Source organism: Eulemur rufifrons, chromosome 12 (assembly GCF_041146395.1).
Source record: "Eulemur rufifrons isolate Redbay chromosome 12, OSU_ERuf_1, whole genome shotgun sequence".
Taxonomy (NCBI): Eukaryota; Metazoa; Chordata; class Mammalia; order Primates; family Lemuridae; genus Eulemur; species Eulemur rufifrons.
In genome coordinates, this window is record NC_090994.1 from 2,600,031 (window position 1) to 2,627,767 (window position 27,737).

The window sequence follows — 27,737 nt, forward strand, 5'->3', positions numbered from 1 at the left end:
TTTTGCCTGGGAACCATACAGAAAGCATACAAAATTAGTCTTAGAATTTATTCAGTTTGTTTATATTAGGTACAGTTATAACTGGCTGATTATATGGTTTCCAAGATATGATCAGAAAGAAATGTGCTTATCAGTAATTATTTGATCTGAATTAGAGAGAAGGGGCTGGTGAGAGGGCTTCAACAGGAAGTTATATGCACCATAGGGGGGAAATCTTTGCAGGCAATATTCTATTTATAGGGGGCCATAACAAAATTTATATATATAATCCTAAGCCTTACATCATCAAGAGAAACTTAATTTGTGAATAATAAACCCTGATTGAAAAGGTTTGCATAGTAATCAACAAAAATATTTTTCTAGGTGAATTTTCAGTATTTACGTGGCTCTTTGGGGGTAGTCTATGTAGCATGGTGCATTGTCTAAAGGATTTCACGTAGCTGAGAGTTAATCATCCTGTAATCTGTGGAAAACTGTCCATTTTGGTTAAAACTTTATTCTAATTCCTTTAAATCCCCAGCTTTTATTTCCTACAGTTTTTTAAAAACATTTCCCCCTCTGATTCACTTCTTCTGTTCTCATTTTCGTGGCCTGAACACACGTGTGATGCTAAGACTATATTCTTTTCACAGATTCATAACAATTTTCTTTCCAGGTATCCCGTCAGAGAATTCATCTGTAGATTAACTAGAAAAGTCTCCCTCACATCTCTTTAAGCCGTATCTCTGTTTACCATCTTCTGCACCCAGTTTGCTGCTTTCTATTTGTTTGCTCTGCTAAGGGCCACTCTCTGTTGGGAATTTCTTCTGTTTTAAAGCTCAGCTAACTTAATTCTAGGAAGTTTTTGGTGCTTTTGTTATCAGCTTGTTCATACCTTCTTATTCTTATTTTTGCAACCTTTTGTTAAAAGCATATCTATAAAATTATAGTTATTAGCAGCTGGGGACCATGTCCCTTGGTTATGTAAGGAACACGTGTATTAACCTACCACAGTTTTAAGGCACGTGAGACCTTCGTTGGAATGCCATTACAACCTAGTTCTGAGTCCTAAAAACTCATTAGTAAAGATAGTGTCCTCACACCTTTTGTTGAACGTATGTATACACACACACACACACACACACACACACAGAATAGTTGCACTTGACAGTCTCATTTAGCTATCTTCCCCCTTTTTTGTTAAAAAAGAAAACATCTTTGTTTTCTAAACTTTAGGAATCAGAGAAGCCCATTTTATTCCACATACATGCTGCCGTTGGATAATTTTGGTGTTTTGTGACTTTTGTGTTTTATCCCCGAAACAGAAAGCCTTTCAATAAATATTTTTAAAAAGCTCCCAAAACACAAGAGTTTATATTTTCAAAATATCTCGTAGTGATTTAGAGTAATTTTAAACATTCTAATCATAGTGTTTTCAAAACGTATTGCTAATACAGTCCCGTGAGGAGACTTGCTCTGTTTCTATGGAGGGGACGCTGGGGCTGACGGAGCGCTCACGTATGCACTGGCACCGACTGCTTCTGTCTTTGCAGTGGACTGGATTGTTGCCGATATCTTAGCCATTAGGCAGAATGCTCTCGGACATGTGCGCTATGTGCTGAAAGATCAGTTAAAGTGGCTTCCATTATATGGGGGTTATTTTCCGCAGGTAACTTTGTCCATGCTTTCTCTTTACGTAGTGTATAAAAACTGTTATATTTTAAAATTTAACATGTTAACATATTTATATAAATGGAAGGGTTTTTAAGTGGGTTTAACAGCATATTCTAAATTGAAGTAATTTTGTTTGGTATTTTTAATGGTGTGTCTTCATATACATGTCTGGGTATCCATATGCAGTTGTCTCTCGACATCTGGAGGAGACTGTTGTCACGAACGACCCCCACAGATGTAAAAGTCCACACACGCTCAAGGCCCTAATGTAAAGTGGCATAATTTTTACATGTGACCTAGGCACACCCTCCGGTGTACTTTAAATCATCTCTGCTTTATGATACCTAATACAGTGTAAAAGCCATGTAAATAGTTGTTACGCTGTATTGCTTTCTTTATTTTTATTTTTTGTTACATCGTTATTTTTTTTTTCCCCCCGAAAATTTTCAATCCACGGTTGGTTGAATCTGTGGATGTGTAAACTACGCATATGGAGAGGCCACTGTAATTAAGATAAATGAAAGAGCAAAAATACAAATGCACAAAAAGTCAAACAGATTAGAAAATTTAACGGCATACAATACGATAGGCTATTATCTTAAGAAACTAATTATAAAAGTAATTAGTGATTTGTATGATATAAAAAAACCTCGAGCTGTATGTGTAAAGTACTTAGCATGAAGAAATTTATTCTCTAGCTCTGGAGGATAGAAGTCCAAGATCCAGGTTTTGGCAGGGTTGCTTTCTCTGGAGGCCCCTCTCCTTGACTTGCAGGCGGCAGCCTTCTCCCCGTGGCCTCACGGGTTCATGTCCCCATGCATGTGCACCCCTGGTATCTCTTCACCTTCTTAGAAGGACACCAGTCACATCGGATCAGGGCCCCACCTTAGGACTTTCCTTAACCTTAATTATCACCTTAAAGTCCCTGTCTCCAAATACAGTCACAGTGGGACTTAGGGCTTCAATATACTGATTTTGGGGGAGCACAATTCAGTCTGTAAGAGTGCCACATAAATATCTGTAGCTAGGCCGATTTTTTTTTTAAATCCCTAAAGATTATGTGTGTTGACATTTTAAAGACACTTTTTAGTGGAAAAATTGGAGGTTAAGATCCAACCGATTGATCAAGATTTTTATTTTAAAGACTGTTTTCAAGAAAGCAAGCATTTTTATTTTAACTCTCAACAAAAATGTTCATGTATTTTTCAATACAATGTAACATACAGTTTTATTTGAATTATGTTGAAACAAGAATCTTTAGCTAAATGTTAAGATGCTAATATTTAAATGTATTAAATACAGTCCAAATTCTGAAATATTTGTTTATTCTTTATTCTTCAGAAGTAAAGTTGCCTTTTTGATGACTACAGTTGTTGGTTATTGTAACAGTAAATCCTTTTTCCCTCCCAATTTTTTTTATGTGGCAGCACGGAGGGATCTATGTAAAGCGAAGTGCCAAATTTAATGAAAAAGAAATGAGAAACAAGCTGCAGCGCTACGTGAACACAAGAACTCCGGTAAAAGGATGCCCATTTTGATTACTTTTCTTATCAACTCTCATTTTTAAATTTAAGAATTCAATTAAAAATCTAAGAATTATTTTGAAAATACATTATCCCATGTGTAATTAATAATTCAGTTTTGTTGAAGCAACAAAAATCCTCTAAATATAGGTAAGCATTTTTCTTTGGCCATTAGAAAGATTGTTGTAGATGATTAGATCTTTTGCTGGTACTTGTCAATATTGACCTTCAAGAGGAATAAAAAGGACACTTAGTGTCCCTTGGAGTCTATAAATAGAAAACAGAACTGCACCTGCAACCCTGTTTGGAAGCCACTTTAAGAGCTCATCTAACTCCTTATCTTCTTTAGCATCAGATTTAGTTTTAGAAGCAGCAGCTGTTCTCTGTCAGTGTGAGTTTGGATTTCTTGTATGTACTGACTTACTTGAAAAACCAAAAAAGTGTAAATATCTACAAATGAAAAATTATTCAGTGTAAATATTATTTTATAAAACTTTGCTCCCAAAAAGGTGGGGGAGGATCTCAGTCTTGCGTTTGCAGAATGCTAATTGCTGCCGGTGACTTTCCCCAGGACTCCCTGCCAGGACAAAGCAGCATGTCATCAAATATGATAATGGGTTCTGAAGACTATCATATAGATGAATAAAAAGTTTGTATATTTGCATGGAAGGTGAAAATGGAAAATTTTCAGAGATACCATTATACCAGTATTTCATATGAAACTTTGGGAGAGTTTAATCCTAATCTGCTGTACCAGATGTATATAGGTAGACAGTATCGTCTGGGATATGGTGAGAATGGATGAAATAAACATGGTTTTCTCCCGTGAACTCCTTCTATCCCGTATTCTGTTTGTATTTGAAAAGATTTCATATGAGTGTTTTATTTATGTCTTTTGGCTATCAATCAAAATTATTAGTATAGTTTTTTATAACTTAGTTCTCAAGTTAGAAGTTTTTTTGCTGTATAATTTTAATGTTTCTGTTTCTACCTTCCCAAGCAGAGAAGTGTAAAAGCTTAGACTAATTGGATACTTAATAAACATCCAGGTTAATATTTTCCTTTATTTGCAAATACATTATTTCAAGTTCCATTTATGTAACAAATATGAGGTTGCTTATAAATTAAGTCATTTAAAGTGCATTAAGGAAGCTCTGTAACAGGAATTCTGTGTGAACCTTTTCCAGGGTGAACACTCACTACCTTTTACATGCTGGAAATTTAGATATTTATATATGATTTTCCTCAAATTAGATGTACTTTTAGTGTTGATACTTAAGGGTACTGAGTTCTAAAATTTGCACCTTTTAAAAATGTCGTATTATAGGATATTTGGGGGAAAGATTGTTTTATTAATTGAAGCTTTATGCAAGTAAGTCAGGGTTTTATGGCCAAATTTTTAATTAGAAAGCTATTAGCATGTAATTAAAAATGTTTTTAGATTCTTAATGACTGATATACCAGTGAATGTAGGACTGCATTTTAAATATAGTCTGTATTATGTTCAGACTTAATTGTTGCATATTGATGGTTCTGCTTGAAATGAAGGTCATAAATAAAGGAATATACTTTTTTATCCCACCATAGGAAATGCTTAGCATTAGTGTGGTTAGCATGGTTAACAACAATAGCAGCAACGACAAAGCTCACATAAAATAAACCAAATTTTCTTTATGCCCCACAGATGTATCTTGTGATTTTTCCAGAAGGTACAAGATACAATCCACGACAAACAAAAGTCCTTTCAGCTAGTCAGGCATTTGCTGCTCAAAAAGGTAAGTAGAAATTTGACTGTATTTGAACAAATGGCTTTTAAAGATAATGACTTTTTTAAGTTTTCTTCCTGGAGAAGATATGTATGTTTTATGACAATCGAATGGATAAATGTATTCATTCCTTGAGTGAATGTATATATTATCTCTTAGGAAATGAAATTTCTTCTCCTTAATTCATTTGCATGCTATTACATATGTCTAAGAGATTAAATTCAAGTGCTTGGTACAATGCATATTCCTATGCTGTGGATTTCATTAAAATCTATGTAGATGGAAACTTTTCCTACAGTGTAGGTTATGTGTGAGTTTCTATTTTGCAGGTTGACAGACCTAAGTTGGAATCTAAACTCTTCTATTAGCTATATGACTGCAAGTTGCCTGATGTTACTGACCTTCAGTTTCTTCATCACTCTCTCTCTCCTTTTTTTTTTTTTTTTTTTTTTTTTGGAGATAGGGTCTTGCTGTGTTGCCCAGGCTACAGTGCAGTAGCACAATCTCAGCTCACTGCAACCTCCGGCTCCCAGGCTCAGGCAATTCTTCTGGCTCAGCCTCCCAAATAGCTAGGACTACAGGCATATGCCACCATACCTGGCTAACTTTTTTTTATTTTTTTTGTGGAAATGGGGTCCTGCTGTGTTTCCCAGGCTGGTCTCAAACTCCTGGCCTCAAGGAATCCTCCTGCCCTGGCCTCCCAAAGTGCTGGAATTACAGGTGTGAGCCACCACGCCCAGCCTCTTCATCTCTTAAAAAGATATATAGCTTATGAATAGACCTAAATCTGTGTAAGAATTAAATTAGAAAATATGTGAAGTTCCTAATAGAGAATATAACACAAAGTTGGTTCACAGTACTTGGAAGCTATTAATGTCCTCAACAGTGGTAATGTTTTTAGTACCCATATTTTAGAAAATTAGATAATTGATACATAGTAAGCTATGCAGTATAACCCAGTTGGGAAGTATATAGTAAACAGTATCTATGCTGTGTTCTCAGAGCTGTCTTTTGAAGACTGGCTGTGAATTAGTATAGGATCTCCATATGTAGATCAGCAAGCACTTGCTGAGCAGGTGTCTTGTTTGTGATGTTATGCCAGGGTCTGTGACAATGGGACATTCTGCAACAGTGGTGACGTTCTTTATCTGCTCTGTCCAGTCTGCTGGCTCCTACCCACGTGTGGTTGTTGAACATTCAAAATGTGACTAGTGTATCAGGGGAAATGAGCTTTTAATTTTATTTAATTTTATTTTAATTAAAATAAGGTGGAACTCTTACAAGGTGCTTGCAAGAGAAGATATGTCACATGTGCATGAGATCATTTGTGACAATACATTTTTAAAAAGTTTGTTTATTTTGCTCCAGGTACACATACCTGGCATCAAGGAGTGGCTCGGGAACAGGAGGGTTCAGTTTGTCTCCCTGTCTGTCAGTTCCCCTTTGACTTTTATCTAGTCTAGACGTCATGGTCTTGCATTTCAGTTGCTCTTTTGCAACACCATTGTCTCTGTTGCCCTTTGCACACTTAAAAAAAACGCTCTCCCTCAATTTTACATTTTCCTCTTGATACCACTGTTTCCCCCTTTCATTAACAGCCAAAGCCTTCTGCTTCTAGTGTATTCCTCAGAAGATTTTTTCATTTGGTCATAATGGGTGGAAAAAAGATTTTTTTTCTTGGTTTTGTTTACATATTATTAATGGCTATTTCTTATTCATGTCACAAAGCTGACTTTTTCAAACCTTCATTATAACTCTTCTATTTTTAAAAAATATTATCCTTACATCTTTACTTTCTTACTAACTTACTTAGATTCTAGTAATTAATTGTTCTTATTGAATACCACAGGGTGATTCTTTGAAACTTTGGACTTAATAAAATTGGATGAACTCTAATAGCAAAGAAGGAAGTGCTAACTAATTTGACAAATAAATGTTTTCCAGCTTGGTATACTATTCAGATTTTTGTTATAAGTTTGTGAATAAATTAAACTGCTTTTGCCCTGGGGACTCGGTCAGATATGTGGCTGTGGGAATCTTTTTCTTTCCCACACCACCCTGCATTTTAAAAATTCTTCTGTGGGACAGTCCCACCATATTGTAGCTGTTCTTCCTTATGCAGCTACTTTTCCCTGGAGAGAGGCCGGTAGAAAATTCAGGCTAGTTTTTTCTAGTGTATTTTCATATCTCCTTTTGAGAGCTACTGTTTTCTTTTAAATTGTCAGTAAAAAAATTAATCAAGGAAAAGGGGGGTACTAGGAAACAGGAAGGGAAGAACAAATCCTAATGCTAACAGTCACACTAATTAGGCCGGGCGTGGTGGCTCACGCCTGTAATCCTAGCACTCTGGGAGGCCGAGGCGGGTGGATCGCTCAAGGTCAGGAGTTCGAGACCAGCCTGAGCAAGAGCGAGACCCCGTCTCTACTAAAAATAGAAAGAAATTATCTGGCCAACTAAAATATATATAGAAAAAATTAGCCGGGCATGGTGGCGCATGCCTGTATTCCCAGCTACTCGGGAGGCTGAGGCGGTAGGATCGCTTAAGCCCAGGAGTTTGAGGTTGCTGTGAGCTAGGCTGACCCCACGGCACTCACTCTAGCCCAGGCAAAAAAGTGAGACTCTTGTCTCAAAAAAAAAAAAAAAAAAAAATAGTCACACTACTGAGTATGTGATGACTTTTAGACAATTGTAATTATTTCCTCAGTTAAAGCTTTTAAAAGTATATCAGATATACCTAAGAGGATTGAAATCATATGTTCATACAAAAATTATTGATGTGCAGCATTCATATAAGTTTATATGAATGTTCATAGCAGCGTTATTTATAATAGCCAAAATGTGAAAACAAACCACATATTCATCAACTGATAAATATGGTCTGTCCATGCAGTGGAATATTATTCAGCCATAAACAGGAATGAAGTACTGACACATGCAGCAACATGGATAAACCTCGAAACAGTGTGCTTAGTGAAAGAAGCCAGTCACAGAAGGTCATATACTGCACGGTTTTATTTCTATAAAATGCCCAGAATAAGCAAATTCGTAGAGACAGAAAGCAGAGCAGTGGGAGCCAGGGCCGGGCGGCGAGGGGGGTGCAGTGTGTGCCGACACTGCGGGGTGTCTGTCTGGGGTGATGACAATCGGAAGTCTGGAAGTCGATGGTGGTGGTTGCGTGGCTCTGGGAGTAGACCTGAGACCACTGAATTGTGTCCTTTAAAATGGTGCATTTTAGGTTATGTGAATTATGTCTCAATTGGGGGAAAAAAAAGAAGTATACCAAGAAGGTAGGTTCTTCAGTTTATCCTAAAAATATCAGGTCAGCTTTTCACCATCTGTGGAGCATGTCAGCTCTCACTTCAGATACGGTACACAGTGGGGGTCATTTAAGTGACCCTCTCCCCCCATCTCTGTTTGAACAGAAGTAGAGCTAAAGGAGTCATGGACTCGGAGTCAGAAACTATGAACTGTACTTCTAACACATCTTGAGAGACTGCAGGCAGATGCTACCACGTTTATTCACCTGCCAGAAACGAGGATAATAATGTTTGCCCTTGTCAGGGGTTACTAAATTGAAGGGTTTCCAATAGGCCATAAGCTTCCCAAGGTCCAGTTTTTTGACAGCTTCCAACACAGTGTCTTGTGGGTGTAGATATTTAATGAATATATATTAAATGAATGTTGATTTAAATAGAGGAACGTGAGAGTGCTTTCTAAACTCAAAGCCCTCGAGATGTGAGGTTATGGCATTAATATTTTATGGTCTGTATACTTGTGGAAATTTAAAAATGATTTAGATGTTGAACTTAATGTATTATATTGCAGAGGTGTTTTGTGACTAGTTTATGGCCACACTGAATCCACTTCTCTTTCAGGCCTTGCAGTATTAAAACATGTGCTGACACCACGAATAAAGGCAACTTATGTTGCTTTTGAGTCTATGAAGCATTACTTAGATGCAGTATATGATGTTACGGTGGTGTACGAAGGGAAAGATGACAGAGGGCAGCGCAAAGCATCCCCGTCCATGACTGGTAAGTTCGTTTCCATGTATTTGAAGCTATATGCTGTATGACATGTATAATTCATATATCTATGAATGTATAGTTTATTTTTTTTAAATAGATAAGTGTACTTTCCTTCACTACATTTACTTGATGTGTTTTTCAAGGGGCTACCAGTGTGTAACAGTTGAAATTTCATTAGTCCCGCTAAGTTTGGTATTTCTTGGCTGCCCTATTAGTCCTTTGGACTCACCAATTATCATTAATGCAGCGTCTTTCTACCCAAAGTTCATACACAAAGCTGCATACATCAGAGGACGGAGTGAGGAAGGGGAGCCCTCACTCAGCAACACTGAGGTGTGCATTAACGGTCAGTGCTGATCCTTAAATGTAGTTTTCATAAGACAGTTGAGTGTGATTTTTTTTTTTTTCTTTTTTCAAACGTGCTAGGTTTTAAGGACCTTTGAGCTATTGTCTATGTCTTTGTCAGATATAATAAGGAAAAAACAGAAATTTAAATGAGCAGAAGAGTTTAGTTAAACATAACTAAAAGACTCTTGACTATTGGAGAAATTTAAACATTGAAATAGGAAAACTGGGAAGCGTGGTGTTTCCATCCTCTTTTCTAAGTATCCATTTGAGCTGGAGTCGAGAGAGAAAACACTGGGCTTGCATTCTGTTTTGTCAGCTGGTTGAAGTAGAACTAACATGCCTGTCAGGGTGCTTGTGCCAGCAGGATCCCTTCAAGGCAGGTCTCCAAAATGTGAACCACCAGCATAGTTTACACTGCAGCCTGCTCCTGCAGCATTCCTCTGAATTCGATGTGCCTTAGAAATTTTATAGAATAACATTATTAGCAACAGTGAAGCATTTCCAGAAGTAAACACTATTAAAGTATTTAGAAGTTAGCAAAGAGGGAAATTATTCCGCCCGGCCTTACACTCCCGCTGTTTGGACACAGTGCTGTGCACCATTAAATTATCTAATCCTGTATCGCGCATACTCCTTAGGGGCCAGGGACTTCTCCAAAGTACAGCTGAGAGTGTAGTTGTAAAATGATTAATCTATTAAATAATGATTAGATGAGGTTCACTCAAGCTTTAGAAGAAAAGCTCTTGGACTGAAAAAGAGCGTAGCCGCCTATAGCTGGAAGTTAGGGAGGAGGGGTGAGGCCCAGGGGACTGTGTGGCCTAGAAATTGGTTACTGTGGAGGGAAAAAATCTAAAGTAGTTACATGTGAAGGGTGATTGCGCTCATAATTGCCTTTAACACAGAGTAATTGTAAAGTAGAAAAATAAGGTATTTTTCATTTTATATGTAATTTTTTAGAATATATAATGCATCAGTTTAAAAATTAACCCTATATGAAGTCTACAGTGAAATGTCTTCTCACTTTCCGCTCTGTCCCCATCCGTCTGCTCCCCACTTCCCTCTCCCAACAATAACCACTTTTCTCAATTTCTTGTGTATCGTATGTGCAAATTTAAGTATACATTTTTATTCTACTGTCCTTCCCTTCTTATAAAAAAGGTAGCATATTAGTATTTTTCTGTCTTTTTGAACCATTGAAGGAGTCCTTTACCTGTTTTCACATTTAAAAACAGACATGCATTTAGTTCAGCAAGATTGTCATTAATTTATTAAGCATAGTTCAAAAAAATAAGATTAAACAAATTTTTATTACTTATGAAAAATAGATATAATCCCCATAATAATCTTTTTTAAATGCTGCTTTTGGCCGGGCACAGTGGCTCACATGTGTAATCCCAACACTTTGGGAAGCTGAGGCAGGAGGATAGCTTGAGGCCAGGAGTTGAAGACCAGCCTGGGCAACATAGCAAGACCCCATATCTAAGTCTACTCTTACCTCACAATTGGTCTCAGATGAAGCCTTTCCCAGTATATTTGCTTTCTAGCTCACAGTGCTTTCTGCTGCTGTGGCACAAAGTACACATGCCGCGGTGCTGGCGCTTGGCCCGTGGTTAATCTTTATCTCCCTCTAGCTGCATTCAAAGTGCCTCAAGGAAGGGCAGCCCCCCGAGAGTTGCACTGCCCAGGTTCTCCTCCCACCACTGCTTGTTCTCTTCCACGTGTGAGCTGACCGTGTGGCTTTGGAGTTGCCACTGCCCATGCACATTCATTACAAATTGCCTTGTTTTGAAAAGATTGGCTTTTCTAGCTGTCCACACCCAGATGCCACAAAGAAAATAAAATCTATCACATTAATCAATTAAGGATAAAGTATTTCTACAAGGAAAAAAAATACCCAGAGTCGAGTCAAGGGTGAAGACAAACTGGGAAAATATTTGCAACTTAGATCATAGAGAAAGGGCTCATTTCTTTAATCTCTAAAGTGCTCCTACAAACTGATAAGAAGATGACCAATAACTCAAAAGAAAAATGGGTGAAGGATAAGAACAAACAGTTCACAAAAAATGTTCAACCTCATTCATAGTAAGAGAAATGCAACTTTAAACTACAGTGGGACATACTAATTTTTTTTCCCATCAGATTGGCAAAAATCTCAAGGTTTGTTAACAGGCTTGGTGGGTGAGATTAAAGTATTACAAGCACTTTTATACTTTGCAGTTAGAATGCAATATAATATAGCCTCTGTAGAAGTTGTTTTAGAAATGTCTATCAAATTTACAAATGCATTTATATTTTGAATTTAATATTCCCACTTCTGAGTCATTATTCTACATGTATACCTGTGCACATAAGAAATTACATGGTTTTCCTTGTAATGTGTTGATTTTAATTGTGAGGTGTGTGACTTGTAGCTTGAAAAATCCTGCTCTTATTGTTTATATAAATTGGTTAATATTATGATCTAGTAATACTCTACTGTAGCTTCAGGTTCACCTTAAATTATATGAAGTCTGATGTAAGTTGAGTTAGGTATAAAATTCTATAACTTGTAATGTTCTAAGTATTTTGTGGCCAAGTTTCCTGAGTGTTAAATATTATCTCTATGCATTGTAGGCTGTCACTTAATATTCATATTTTATGTCTCAAGCACCAATTTTTCCTTAAAGTTGCTGTACTATTATTTATTTATATGCCATAGCCCAGTGTTTCTCAAAGCATTGTAGGAGGATTATAGTTGCATTAGAATTACCTGGAGTGACTGCTGGACATGCAGGGCCTCAGCCCCACTCCAGGTTGCTACCCAGACTCTGCAGGTGAGAGCCAGGAGGCTGCAGTGTGTGTGACCTTGCAGGGATTCTTGTGATCGCTGGGGTCTTGTGGCTTAGGCCTCAGTGAGGCCTCCTGTTGGTTGTCGAGAGAGGCATGTCCTTTATCCTCCCAGTCTGTGGTGTAAGTTTCATTTTAAGGGAGGTATAAATCACAGCCCAAGTGGGCATCCTCTCATGGTTCACTTGTTCTTGTCATCATGGAAAATGTCCACTGGGGCAGGGGTGAGACAGGGTAGCCTGGCTATCATTGATTTTTTTAAAATTATATTTCTAAAGTAGGTGGTGTACCACAAAAAATTGTGTGCTTAAGGACATTTGATACTCTACGTATTTTATACAATTCTAGTTATGTTTTTTCTGTTGATATTTCTATATTATAAAATATTAATATAGGTTTTATATTTTATGCTCTTCAGTCTCTTAGGAATATTTCTTTGTTCTCCGAGGAACTTAAATATGTTAATATTCTCACTTCTCCACAAAGAGCCACCTACAGAGGAGGGAGTTTCTAGGCTCAGGTTTCTTTCTTGTCTTGCAATAAATACTGGCCTCATCCTGTGTACATCCCAGGCTGAAAAAGGCTGTCTCCTTTTTTTCAAATTAGCATGTCTTAGGAACTGCAGTTATGTAGGGGCTCATAGCTATTCCACAGTAAGAATTTTGGTTCCTGAACCAAGTATATATGTTAAGATATGGCAAGTATCAGGAAAGGAAGAAGGTGGGGGGTACCAGTGATTAGAAACCAACAACCAAGTCACGGAGGAGAGGTAGCGGCTCACCCAGGCTTGTTTTGGCTCTGTAGCAGTCGATGTGAGAAGCTGACGTATCAGGCCAGGAACGAGGAGTTGAGAATTATTAAGTGCCCAGTTGTTTGCCAGGTCAGGATGTGTAATAGTGAACCACACTTGACTGTCTCTGCCCTGTGGAGCTCACCGTCTGGTGGGATGTGTGACAAGTGATACGCTGGGACGGGAGCTGGTGGTCTGAAGGAAGACAGCGGGTCTGGTGGTTTGGCATTTGGGGATCCCTTTGGAGAGTTGGGTATGGACTTACAGTAGGGTTAGGGTCCAGTTTCCTATCCCTGGGCTTCCCATAGAACTCACAGTTGTGTGAAAAATAACATTTGATACTATTGATGATTTAATGACTTATGTAACTGTAGTTGATTTGGAAATTACAGCATGTTCTTCTACTTAAGCTTGAAACCAAAAACCACCGGTTTATAATTCTTATTTTTTTAATTTTAATATTTGCTACAGAAAGAATCTGTACTTTTTAAAAAATCATTTTTAAGCTTTTTTTTTTTTTTTTGCCTTTTGGCCTTATTTTCATTACGTTATTTTATATAACTATGAATAGTATTCTAAAATAGTAAACAATGAAATATTTTTGTTCTTTGTTAGAATTTCTCTGCAAAGAATATCCAAAAATTCATATTCATATTGATCGTATAGACAAAAAAGATGTCCCAGAACAGCAAGAAGATATGAGAAGATGGCTTCATGAACGTTTTGAAATAAAAGATAAGTGAGTAACAGCAGTTCCAGCACTTCAGAAACTTTTGTTTCAACAAAACTTCACTGTAGTAAACAATTTGAAACTAACTTAAACAGTTTCATTATCTCAAGAATGCTTTTTATAAACTCAAGTGAAATCTTGTTCCATGCTTATCTGTTCATGTTTTAAACATTACTTTTACAAGTCACACAGTATTTCTTGGACAATACTATGAGGTAAGATTTAAAATTAAAAAAATAAAAAAAACCACACACACAAAACTTCCTGATGTAAGATGCCTAAGTCTGCCTTCTCAGATGAGATGTCGTGGTGTGATGTGTGAGGACCAGCCGTGAGGCCGGCCGCGCGTGGGAAAGCACAGCTCTGGGAATAGAGGATCGTGTCTGCCACACAGATGGACACGGTGCCACACTACCTGTTGGAAAAGGAAAGGGCAATTGAAATATCTTCTTTGTGTTGTTAGTATTTTGCAGTTTCTGGAATTGACCTTGTGTTTGCCCATGCTAATGTCACTTTGGAGCAAACAAAAGTGTTGAACCTTGCTAAGAGTTACTTTTAAGTAAATGAAAGGCATATTTGTTTCTTCCTTTCTTTTTTCTGGTTCAGGTTCTCTCACGATGAAAGGCATTTTTGGATACCTTTTAAGTGAGGCTTAGCGTGAAGAGGTCAACAGTGGGTGCAATATGCCACTTGCTAAAGAGAGCCTTGAAGCAGCAAGTCACGTCAGTAGAGTACATTAGAGTATCTTTGATTTGACTCAAGAAAGAAATTTTAGAATTTTCTTTTCTTTTTAGGAAGATAAAAAGTGAATCTTATAGGTTTAGATATGATATTTACAAATTGAATTTTGTTACATGAAAATATTTTCTTAGAGGAAAATTTCAGTATATTAATTTACTGTTTTCCTGTCAATGAAAGTGTTATCCTTTCTGATGTGTGCCCTATTTTTTGAAAGATATGTTTTGAACATCTATGTTTTTATCCTCTTTTTGACAAAATGTATCCATTAGCTGTAGGATGCACCATTTACTAAGACCACACTGAAAATTACGGTTTTCTAGTTTTTAAAAACATTTTTTAAAAATACTTCCAAAAGCATATTTACATTCAGAAATTTTACCCAAGTGTTTTATTCTCCTAATAGGAGACTGAGATTGTTCTTCCTTTTCTTACATAACAGTAAAATATTTCCTAATTAGCTCTTCTCATGGGTTAACTTTAATAGGTGAAAATTATTAAAAGTGTAATAGGTTGAAAATGAAACTTTATGTTAAATTTCTATCTTTTATTGACTCTCAGTTATACATGACATAACAAGCCAGCCATTCGGGACCACTTTGGCCGTGGAAAAAAATTTAAAAGTAAGATCTGTATATATTAACATGAAAATCTGTTCCCAGAAAAAAGACTGAACACTGTATTTAATATCACAATTATTTTATGTTATAGGTATTTATGTGTCTTTTAGGATGAATCTAAATATTTTAAAACAGTGGTTATCTCTAGCGAATGTGATTTATAAAGCAATAGAAGGACTTTCCGTTTCTATACTTTTGTGTTTAAGATTATTATATTATGTTCTGCTATTATAACTTTACTTATTTTAAGTGAAATAGGAAAATGAATTAACTATGCTGTTTTTCTTCTTTCACCTGCTTTTATAATTCCATAGGACTAAGGGCTTTTGGGGGAAACTCCATGTACAGTTGGTTCTTCATATCCATGGATTCCAATCTATAAAAATTTTATAGATTGAAAGTTTAAAAAATAAAACATCCCAATAAAGTGACATATAACCATCTATTGTGAAATAGCTACATATACAATTCATATATACTATCATAGAGCATATTAAAGATATTTTAAAAGACTAGAAACTTCTGTTAAACTAAGTCTCTGGGTGTTTCTTTTTCATTCTTATTTTCATACATACATAACTTCTCCAGTACAGAGTAAGTACCCAATAGATACTTGTTGAATTGAAATATTGAAACGACAAAAACTGAAACTTTAAATTTTTCCATTCTGGCCCATAGGATGCTTATAGAATTCTATGATTCACCAGATCCAGAAAGAAGAAACAAATTTCCTGGGAAAACTGTTAATTCCAAATTAAGTATCAAGAAGACTTTACCATCAGTATTGATCTTGAGTGGTTTGACTGCGGGCATGCTTATGACCGAGACTGGAAGGAAACTGTATATATACACATGGATATATGGAACCTTGCTGGGCTGCCTGTGGGTTACTATTAAAGCATAAACAGGGAGCTGTCTCCAAGCAGTGGGATATGCTACGTTGTCTGTTTTTGGCGGCTGCACATTACATCAAATTGTTTCCTGAATTTAATAAGAAGTGTAAATAAAGCCTTGTTGATTGAACATTGGATAAAATAGAATTTGTGACTAGAGCCGATATGCAGTTGGTCTTGGGCAAACATACGTGGTTTTCTAACTTTAGCTCTGGAGTTCCTGGAGAGGTAGAAGCTAAACGGAGTTTCTGCTGTTTTTTACATCTCCCTTTTCCCATGAACTAATGACAACTTCACAACAGAAGCTTAGTAGGATTGTATAATTTGTTATTGTTTTGTAATTCAGATGGCTGTATTTTTTAACATTAATTTGCAGCATATTTCACTATATTTGTTATTTTCAATTTATTATAACTTGACAGTTCCCAAACCCTTATCACTAAGGTATTTAGTATCTAGCAGCTAGGTAATATTTCATTTTTTGTTTAATTTCTGCAAGTCAATGAAAGAAATTGTATTTAAGTACTGAAATGTTCAAAGAAAAGGGCAAAAAATTGTTCATGGGGTAAAAGCTGTTTAACGAATGTTTTTATTGTATTGAATTATTAGCCGATTTTACTCATTTTATATTTGCAAAATAACATTTCTAATATTTATTGAAATTGCTCAATTTGCACACCCTGTACTCTACACAAAAGAAAATGTATAAAATATGAGAAGTTTAAGTTAAAATTGTGACTGATTCATTGTAGCAGAAATTGCCTAGCTTTTTGAAGATTTAAGCAATGCTAAGAACTTCCCAACATCTGTGCCATAAGTGCTGGAAAACATCGTTTCCTTTTTTATAGATCTCTCTCAAAGAAATCCGTGTGAACCTTTGTTGGACCCTGAGTTCACAGAATTTTGAGGTGATGGGAGCCAACTAGATTTACTAGCATGTGCCTTTCACCTACTTCTTTTTGATTTAGCAAAATATTTAATTCAGAAGTCACTTGTGTGTCACCAAGGTAGACTTCCACTGTGTTCTGCTCCTTTTCCCTTGGATTCCCGCCAGCGGTGCCACTCAGCGGCTGCACACAGACTCGCAGGGAAGAAGAGCCAGCCGGCGTCACCCTGCTTCACAGCTGAACTCTTTAAGCCCTTGTGAGTGAGCTTCGCCAGCTGCTGCAGGGGCATTTGGCATCTGTCTATGTCAAGAACTTCACCTTCTCAAGCCAGTGAAATACAGACTCGATTCATCAGGCTGAGTGAATTTGTTTCTTTCCCATTTAGTTTTAATGGAATATCACCTCGGAACAAGAGCTATGTTCCAGGAACCAAATCCCACAATTTTCAGTCATGGAACAATACATCCCGTGGGAGGAAACATTTTTAAAGCGTGGTCTGCTGTATTTTTATGGTATAATTTAAACCTGATTGCGTACTGGTCCTTTAAGTTAGCATTTATGCTTATCACTAGTGGATTTTTTGTTGCAAAATTCGATCAGTGACCCAGATGAAACACACCACTTGAATCATGATAAACAAAATGAAAAAAAAATAAGGGAAATTTTGTCTGACTGTGTTACGCTTCTTCTCTGAAACCAGAGAATCAGCCATTTCAGACAACGTCTTTGAAGAGTTGTGTGATGTGCATTGGTTTGTGTATGTCAGTGTGTATGATCTGTGTACACATACATTCGTATACACTCAGGAGACGGTTGGCCTAATTATAAATGGGGGCATGTGTAAAACTTAGGCAAAGTGTCCTCATGCTGAATTGTAATTTTCTCTTACCTGTAAAGTAAAATTAAGATCAATCCCACGTTTTTGTTAAATACTTTTTTTTTTAACAGTACTAAATTTATAATTTATTTCTAACCAGGTCAAAATAAATGGAAATTGTGGAACTTATTTTGAGTATCATAGATATGCTCCAAATTTAAATTTTAAGAGGCGTTACCATTGGAATTATGTGGATTATAATGCATTTTAACAAGGCAAAGTAAGATCACTTGAATATCATGTTTCTTAGAACTTATATTCTCTCAAAAGGTCTATAAAATATGATAGTGGAAAAAAGTTCTGTATCAAAATGTTTGGAAAATCAGAAGCTTCTCCTTAACATGTATCGATACTGACTTGAATTATTATTTTCTAAAATTAAAAGACCTGTGCCTACCTGTAAATCTTTTCACCTATCACTTAAACTTTTGTTTGTATTGTTGATTTATGGCTTAGTTATTAGTTTCTCTTTATAAGAATGCCATCAATGTGCATGCTTTTATGTTTTTCAGAAAGGGTGTGTTTGGGTGAAAGTAAAAACAAAAAAACAATAAAACCTTTCACTGTCTCTAACGTCTGTGCTGCTTAACATTTTTTTGATCCAAAAATTCACCAGCAATCTCCAATTACATAAAATAGGCTTAATGACTGGCCCTGCATTCTGAATTTATAAAACCGTAACATTTTTAGTATTGAGCAAAGTTTTTAAAAATACATTAAAATAAAATTGTGAAGCAGTATATCATTTCGGTTATATAAACTTATCTAAAATTTACAAGATGCATGGCAAGTATTAATTGCTTGGCAATTCTGTAATTATTTAGCAATCTCAGTGAAACATATCATATGCCTAAAATTAGATTGGTGAGTAAAAGTGCCAATCTGGCTAATTTTTATACACACTAGTTTCATGGTTCATTTCTATGTGATTTTTTTTCATTTAGAGCAGCAACAATTTTCCTTTACACAAGTTATCTAAGCTTTATTTTTTCCTCTGTAATATTACATGGTTTATAATTACATTTTCTAAAGTCTGTGTCAAGTGGTCTAACTAGATTGACCATAAAAAAGGGGAAATACAGTAACGTATGAGGGCTGTCGGAAAGTATCCAGCCATTGTTAATATACTAAGAGAAAGGTACTACATGGTTGGAGACCTCTGGACTGCCCTCATATATGTTAATATAAAATTTGTCCATCAAGTATAGGCACAAAGTAACTCCCAGATACATACCAGACCCACATTTGAGAAGACAGAGAAATATTTATCAAAGTATTTTGTGTACAATTGCAAGTGTATAATGAAAAAACTTTAGCCTTAATTTGTTTTTGAAGCATTTAGATTGAAGATTGAGTAAAAAATTTTCTTGGCAGATAGATATTCCACATGCCTTGTAGTGTTACATACCTTTATAAGCAGGATTTTTCTCCCTTTGGGGCCAGTTTTTGTTATAAGCAAACATACACTTTTAAAGAATAGCTAACTTGAAATATTGTTACCTTATATTAGGTCATTAAATATGAAATGTCTGATTTCGAATCAAAAGTGCAGTTTATCATATCTCAAACAAGAAGCAGTACAATTGAAGTATGCACCTAAACTATCAACACAGTTTTGCCATCTTAGTGGTAGCTTGTTTATGCCAGCAGCAAAGACGCCTGGAGAGCAAGTGGCAATGAAATCTTCACAGGTATTTTCCACAGCTTGTTGAGAATTGAATATTTTTCCTTGCAAGAAGTGGTCCAAAGCCTGGAAGAAGTGGTAGTCAGTTGGTACAAGGTCTGGTGAATATGGTGGATGACAGAGTTTCCAAGTCCAGCCACTGCAGTTTGAGCAGCGTTGTTTGTGAGACGTGGTCTAGTGTTGTCTTGCAAGAGCATTGGCCTGTCTCCAATGACGGATCTCCGTTGTTTAATCTCAAGCATCTTCATTTTGTCCAGCTGGGTGCAGTAGACATCCACTGTAATTGATTGACCAGGTTTCATGAAGCTGTAGTGGATAATACTGGACCACTGAACAGACACCAGTAGCTTTTTTTGTTGAATATTCGGTTTGGGACTGTTTCAGCACTTCATCTTTATCCTACCATTGTGCTGAATGCTTGCAATTGTCAAAAAGAATAAATTTTTCATCACATGTAACAATGTGGTGTAGAAATGGTTCACCTTTATGTTGTGACAGCAAAGTTAAGCTTTGAGACGATTTTCCCTTCTGACACTTATTTAATTCATGAGGAACCCAGCTTCTTTATCTTGCTGATTTGTTTCAAATGGTCCAATATTGTTAGAATAGTAACATCTTCCATCATACTAGTCCCTGGTGCCAAAAAGGTTGGGGACCACTGTGTAAGTGGGTTCTGCTTTATACTAGAGCTAATTTTGTTTGTTTGTTTTAGGTTTCTAGCATGTTGTTTTAATGTGGTGTGTGACAAATGCAAACTAGACATTGTGAAATGAAAGTATGCAAAAAATCAATCCCAAACAATGTATCTCCCTGTCCTTGTGTGCTAATATCTTTGTTTCCATATCTCTCCTTTCTCTATTTCTAGAAGTTGAAATAAAGGATATTAGATGATGAATCAATCCAATACAAAATATCCTTCTACATGTCTGCATACCTGGTAATTTCTGGCTCTATTGTTCTAATACGCTTTTATTCCTGCACCCGTTCTTTCTGGTTGGCTGAGGGAATTCAGTTCCTGGTACAGTTTATGACTGACCGCCGGCTCCGCTGCAACATGAAACTGGCAAAAGAGAACTTAAATTGTGCTCAGCCTCACGGCAGTGCAGTGAACCAAAATAATGGGCTGAGGGTCAGGAGATCTGGAGTGGTGGCCAGGATACGAGTAGTGGTGGTGGGTCCCTTCTTTCTGGACTGCAGCATCCTCTAAGACACAAGCTGCTAAAGATCTTCCCATCCTACAATCTCATCCTGAACACAATTCCCAGATGTTCTCCCAGCCACCTGGGCCTGATGCCCCAGCCCATCTTCAGCCACCCCTGCCACCTGTCTCTCCAAGCAAGTCGACTTAGTGGTTTCTTCAGCCTCTGTCTTGATCCACTTTCTCTCTGTCTTCACCCCCTCAACACCCCCCACCCCTGCCCCAAACACACACACAGTCGCTTACCACGGAGCTCTGGGCCAGTGCAGCCAATGGCTTTCCCAGTCATGCCCTCTGCACCAGCCCTCTCCAATATGGTAGCCACACTCCCATGTGGCTGTAGAGCCCTTGAAATGTGAGATGGGAGTGTAAAATGCATACCAGATTTTGAAAAATGAGTACAAAAATATTAATAAAACAGTTCATTAATCTTTATATTGATTACATATCATAATACTTTGGATATATTGTGCTCAATGCTAAAATTAATTTCAGCTGTTTTATTTTTTTAAATGTGGCTACCAAGAAATTTATTATTGGGTATGTGTCTGACATTATATTTCTCTTGGGCAGACCTGATATGCGGGATGACTTAAAGGGCAGCAACTTTCATCCCAACTTCTGTATTTCAAAACTGCTACAATTCCTGGCACATATTAGGCACTCAGTAAGGGTTTAACTTAATCGATAGATATTATATCAATAGATATAATTTGAGGTGACATTTTAGGGTTAGTTTAATCATAGTTATTAAATATCATTTGAAGCTTTTCTAAAGCAATTATGTTTAAATGTTATAGTCTGAAGTCAACAAATTATTTTAAAAAGTAAATGTTATAATCAGTACACGTTTAATACATGCTATAGAAGTTATGATTTGGAAGAATTATCCAGGAACTATTGGTGTTTAAGACAAAGCACAACCAAGAAACAAAGTCTGAAGCAAACATGAGAATATTGAAATGGTCCCATCTGGATTGGGGTGACAGTGGATACTGTATCATAGTATTCTTTGTGTGGGTTGTTTTTTTTTTTTTTTATATCTTTAAATTTTTTCCAAATTAAAAAATGTCAAGTAGACTTAGGTTATTTTGTCTAGAAATATCTGAAGGTGATTTGATATTACAATTACTAGTTAAATATGTCACCACTTTTCCTTGATAACTAGTCCAAGCATAAGTGGAATCAGTAAAATGAATGACAATGACTATTATCAGTAAAGGCTACAGATACTCCAAATAGCTATTACTGAGAATATTTGCTTGTTCTTCAATCTGCTTATAATGAAAAGCTAAAATTTTGTTACTTCTCTCTGCTTCATTCTTCCCAAAGGAAATTACTTGGGATGAATTGTGTTCACCCCAAGTTGGGAGGAATTGCTTTGCAGAGCTTGTGGGAATTAAGCTAAACCGTTTAATGTACCAGGCAAAGGACTGGCACAAAATAAATGGTAGCTGTCTCTAAACATCAAGACAGTGAGTGCGACCCCTTCGTTGCCAGGCGGTGTGACGGTGCAGACTGACGTACAAGGACTTAGCAGGACTGCCCGGCACGCAGTGGGTGCTCCGCAGACACACTTTCCCTTCTTCATAATAAAAATCTTGGAGTCTCTTTAGGAGCTCTATAAACTCAGACCCTGTTCTGGCTTTTGCTCGGGGAGCCAACAGCTGATGGCGGTGGGGGAGGAGGTTAAAATGAGTCACCTCCTTCCAGCTTGGGGAGAAGGATCTATTTTACAGGACCTCATTCTGTTTACTTCTGTGGTCTCTCGGGCTGGTGACCGGGAGGATGGTGTGCTGAGAGCTGGCACCTTTACTCTGGGCCTCTACCCCTGGGAACGGGGTGGGAGAGGCTGAGAAATCAGCCCAGCTCTGCCCACTGCGCCCCTCGGGGCCTCACAGAAGCTCCACCGCAGCCTCTGTTGCTCCCTGGTCCGCGGATGAGGGACCAGGGGCTGGGGAGGCCCAGTGGGATCGCAGCTGGCCCAGCCGGGAACTCCCACCCCAACGCTCACCCTTTATGGTGTTATCGCCCCACATCCTTGAGGTCCCACCCAGGGGACAGCCAGCTTAGAGACTTGATTCCAAGGGCAGCCTAGAGGCATAAAGGGGAAGAGAAGCAACTGGTATTTAATTTGGAGCCCTAAACACAGGAGAAAAGGCGCAGCTAATAGACGGGATCAGCGTTCCCTAAGTTTTCACACTAAATGCGACTTCAAGCCTGTCTCCACCTACCCCGTGCACCGCACCTGCGACAGCCCAGCCGGGGTCGCGGGGGGCCGCACGGGAAGGGACTGGGACTTGGACCCAGCAAAGAGCCGATTTTCTGGATGCCGCCCACCCCGCTTCTGAGCGTTGTGTTTACAAAGTATCTTCCTTCAGGGGATCCGTGGCTCGGACAAGCTCCTGAGACCCAGCAAGGACGGGCTGCGATGCCCGCGTCCTCCCACAGTTTTTCTGGGCTTCTCTCTGCTCCGCTCTGCAGCAGCCTCACCTGGCGGGGAGCGAGGTCGACTCTGCTGTTACTCGCCGCAGGTGGTGCCAGAGACAAAGCGCGGATTTGGGGTGAGCCGTGATTAGATCCGTGCTCACTCCACTTGGGGCGTGAGCCTCCTGGTCCCCACTTCAACGAGCCTGGTTTGCTCATGGACTTGGGGGCGTGTCTGAGGAGGCTGAGCGGTGTCTGCAGGGGACCTGTTCCACGCGGGCGCTGGAGACCCGCCCAGGAGCGGAGCGGAGCTGCTGGGCAGGCCGCAAAGGAGCTGTCCCTGCAGGTCCCCTCCGCAGCACTAGAAGCTGCCCAGACCCTCAGCCCAGCCTGACCACAGACCCTCCTGCTGTCTCTGCATCTCCATGACAAGTCAGTCCTCTTTCCTAGGCCCCAAGCCTTGCATAGAAACAAAAGGACCCTTCGTTGAGCGAACAAGCACGCGCCCAACACACCCTCCTGCCAGGTGCTCGCACGTGGTTCTGAAATCACGAAAATTGTTGAGATGAGTTGTGCCCCCACTAAATTCTTATGCTGAAGCCTGAACCCCCCAGTCCCTCAGAATGTGACTGTATTGGGAGACGGGGCCTTTAGAGAGGTAATTTGGGTAAAATGAGGCCATATGGGTGGGCCCCCCCCCATCCGGCTGGTGTCCTTACAAGCAGAGGAGATCAGGGTGCGGACTCCGGAGAGGCGGCCGTGCACAAGCTGGGGACGGAGGCCTCGGGAGGAGCCTCCAGAACTGCGAGGAAACAGATTTCTGGTTTCTGAGCCCCGCAGTCCGAGTATTCGTTGCAGCCGCCCAGGGAAGCGCAGGGCGTGCGTGAAGTCCATGGCGGAGAACGATCACCTCGGAGACGCTGCAGCGCCGTTCTCCGAGGGACGCCTGTAAGAGTGAGTTAAATGCTTTCTGAATAAGTGATTTATTAGATGCATCTGTTAATTATTTTGCCCTCTGAACAACTGAGAAGGACTGACACCGCCAGGTCCTTCCGCCGGCCTGTACGGCACGTCCCCCTTGGCAAACTCCGGCTCGTCTCTCAAAACCCAACTCAAGGGTTCGTCCCCCGCAAAGGCTGCTCTGTCTCCATAAGCTGAGCTGATCAGCCCCTCCTGAAAGCTGTCACCCCTTGTGAACCCCAGTGACCGGCTTGCTATGGACAGTTTGTGTCCCCTCCAAATTCATAGGTTGCAGCCCTCGTCCCTAATGTGATGGTCCTTGGGGGTGGGTCCTTTGGGAGGGGATTAGGTTTAGATGAGGTCGTGAGGAGGGGACCCCGTGGTGGCATTATTCCTAAGCGTCCTCAGGAGGGGGAGGAGACTCCAGAACTTTCTCTCTGTGTCTCGTGAGTGGACAGCACAGGAAGCAGCTCTGCCTGGGCTCTACCCCACCTTGACACTGGGCTTCCAGCCTCCGGAACCGTGGGGAGCAAATGCGTGTCGGTGAAGCTGCCGAGTGTGGTATTGTGTTACCGCAGCCCGAGCTGTCGCAGCCACAGGTGACGTGTCCCGGCTAGCTGGGGGTTTCCGGAGGGAGGGGCTGTGGGTCTCTGCACCTGGCCAGAGCAGGGCTCCCGGACGGGGTTTCCTTAGCACAAGTTGAATTAATGAGCTGCCAGGATGCGGCGGACCATGGCCCAGGCTTGAAGCCACCGAGGTTACGTTGTCTAAACTTAGGGTGTTACTGCTTCAGTTCACTTCACTTCAGAGGCAGGGAAAAAATAAAAACCCAAACAACAGGTAAAGCTTCTCACCCCGGTATTTCAGGGGGTGAGGGGACGCGTCTATCTTTATTTGATGAGAAGACCAGTCTCAAAGGTGATCAAAGTAAGTGTCGGGGAAGCTGGCACGTTACTGCCCTACCTTCTTCCCCGGCGTCCTGCGGGCACGGACCCCAGAGATGGGGAGTCACAGCCAGCTCTGAGCCGGCTCCTCCTCCTGCCCCGGCCAGCCCGCTGGGTCACCAGTCACAGCCACGTGCCCGGAAAGACACTTTCCACAGGACGAGTTGAAAAGGTGCCACTTTTCTGCCCGTCAAAGGACGAGCCCACCTGTGGTCCTAAACGATTTACAGCCAGCCTCGTAAACACCCGGAGCTGGAGCCCGGCGGCTGTCTCTGGACCTGCCCGGTGGGAAAAGGCCCCTCCTTGGACCCAGAGGCCGTAAACAGCTCCACTTCCTGCGGGGGCTGGAGCAGCGACGGGCCACACTGATAGGAAAACAGAAACCAGCCTGGCTTCCGATCGGAGCTCTTGGACTGAAAGCGACTCAGCCTGGAGAGGGGCCCCAGGGCGCGGGTGGCGCACCCTGGCCCTGCTGTGGGTCGAGTGGGGGCTGGGGCCGTGGGTCTCGTGCACAGTGGTCGCCTTCTGGGGGCCGCGGCGCTGGTGATGGCTCTCACCGAAAACATCCCAGCTTCTGTGACCCACTAATTATTTTGGCATCCTACTTTTTCCTAGGCTAGCTTCCAGATTTAGTACACTTATATTTGGCCCTTTTTTCCTTATTCCTTTTGAAATTCTCTTCTAGATTTGACTTCCCTTCCAGCGTCTTTCCTCTAAACTGCCCCCGGCGAAAGTGGGGCGCCCCTTTCAGTGGGGGGAGCGCACAGGCCAGGGACGTGGCACCATCTGGTGGTGAGCAGAGAGCGGCCAGCTCAGCTTTTGAACAGCTAGATATCAGTCCAAGTTGTTAATCCAATGAGTTGAAATACAAACATTAAAAGAACGAGATGGGGTCTGCGGCTCACGCCTGTAATCCCAGCACTTTGGGAGGCCGAGGCGGGAGGATCAACCAGGAGTTGGAGGCTGCAGTGAGCTATGATCATGCCACTGCATTCCAGCCAGGGCAGCAGAGCAAGACCCTGTCTCAAAAAAAAAAAAAAAAAAAAAAAAATAGAAATACAAAAGCAACAACAACTGACATTGTGAGTGGTTGGCATTTCGTGTGTGGGGAAGACCCTGCAGCTGCCAAGGAGCCAGGCCCTCCGCCGAGGTCTTCCCTCCTCCCCTGGGCCTGCTGTGAAAGAGAAGCTGTGAGTGGGGCCTCCTGCTTTGCCTCAAGGGTGACTTGTGTCCTTCCCCTTCTCCCTGGTTCCTTTCCTGCCTACTGGACAGAACCTACTTTTCCCGCCGGCTTTGCTGTGTGTTCGGGGCACAGCTGATACTGTGCCTCAGTCTGTGCCAGACGCCTCAGCCGGCAGGGACAGAAAACAGGACGAGTCTGTCCCTGATGGTCTGGTCGTTAAGTCTCCCAGGTCCATCCTCCTGAGACTGAGGTCATCTGGGGGGAGCCCAGAAACTTGCCTTTTTATACTTTCCAGGTCGTTCTGACACAGGTGGCGGCTGGATGTCGGGGCGAGCCCTCTGGGGAGGGAGATGGCTCTGAGGGGTGACTGAGGGCATTTGGGGCCGTGCTGCCTGTCCCTGACCTCACATCGCTGCCAGCCCAGACACTGCCATGACTCTCACGCCCGTCAATTGGGACCAGCTCTTCCAGTTAAAATACAACGACTGCCTTTTGGGCGGTTTAGGGTTTTCTTTTCTTAAAGGAATATCCCAGCGACAACCTACTTAGGTCAAGCTGACAGGAGGTGGAGGAGTTGGTTTTCACTCTGTGCAAAAGCAGATATTTCTGCTTTCTCTTTGGGCACCAGAGGACAGAGACTTGCTGCAAACACAAAGCAGGGGGACAGGCTCCAGGAGCTGCCGAGAGAGGGGATCACAGGGGCCCTGGCCTTGGAGTCCTGTGGTGTATGGGGATTTCAGAAGCCACGAGATGTGGAGGAAACATCCCACGATGATGCCTCTTCTAGTCATCACTTTGCTTTCACAGAATGAGAAATAATGCCCCTGAACCCACAGGGCAAGGTCTGGAGACAATCTCGGGAAGCAGCGCATTGCGGAATGTTATGAAACATGGTCAGGCCCACGTGTCTGCACACATGCACGTAGTCCCACGTGTGAACTATACACGGTAGATCACGATCCTTGGGCTTACCGTTAAAGTGTGTTCATGTCTGCATGGAACAAGGCTGGCAGAGGACAGAAGAGTCCTGGGGCCACATGAGCCCTCTCTGGAGCCAGAGTCCTCTGCAGTGGAGCCTGGCGTCCCTGCCGCTGCTGGCGAGCCTCTCTGAGCCCTGGGGAAGAGCTAACAGCCGCTTTCTTGTGAGTTGTTGGGGAACCAGCGAAAGGTGCGTCATGCCTGGTACACAATGTGCGTGACAAAGGTTGCTATTGTTATCTGAAGACAACATAACTCATTCAAAGAGTCCAAGGAAATCAAAGGAGAGATATTGAGCAGGTAGATTTTTCTGTGAATGAGAAACTATCATCTTTAGGCTAAAAGCAAGAACTGTTTTATTGTTCTCTTTTTTGGGCTCAGTTTTCCATTCAAAAAGAAACCTTCCCAAATGTAAGGAAGCCAATGAACAAATGGAAATTTACAACTGCTGGGCGTCACTGGATGGGCAGGGCTCTCTGGGGACAGGGTGGAATGGCATTGCTTCCCGGGACTGGACAGAGTGATGCAGGCTGACTTCCCATCTGTGACGCAATGCTGTGAGGACGGTTCCTGCTGGTCTCCGAGTCCTGTGTTGGTGTGACTGCTTACAGTCCACACGGAAAAACCCCATGCAGCAGGGGAAACCAGGCTGTGGGATGCTGCACAGCTTATGACCGTCAGGTG

General features: G+C 40.6%; 1 protein-coding gene across 1 annotated transcript in view; it reads left to right on the plus strand.

Annotated features, from left to right (window-relative positions):
• Window positions 1–18,081, plus strand: part of AGPAT5 (1-acylglycerol-3-phosphate O-acyltransferase 5) — a 36,435-nt gene extending 18,354 nt beyond the window's left edge. The window contains exons 3-8 of the mRNA XM_069485069.1: window positions 1,533–1,648; window positions 3,081–3,170; window positions 4,861–4,951; window positions 8,818–8,976; window positions 13,550–13,673; window positions 15,701–18,081. Of these exons, the coding sequence (XP_069341170.1) occupies window positions 1,533–1,648; window positions 3,081–3,170; window positions 4,861–4,951; window positions 8,818–8,976; window positions 13,550–13,673; window positions 15,701–15,926 (806 nt within the window). The 3' untranslated portion in view covers window positions 15,927–18,081. The remainder of the gene's footprint in view (window positions 1–1,532; window positions 1,649–3,080; window positions 3,171–4,860; window positions 4,952–8,817; window positions 8,977–13,549; window positions 13,674–15,700) is intronic.
• The last annotated feature ends 9,656 nt before the right edge of the window (window positions 18,082–27,737 follow it).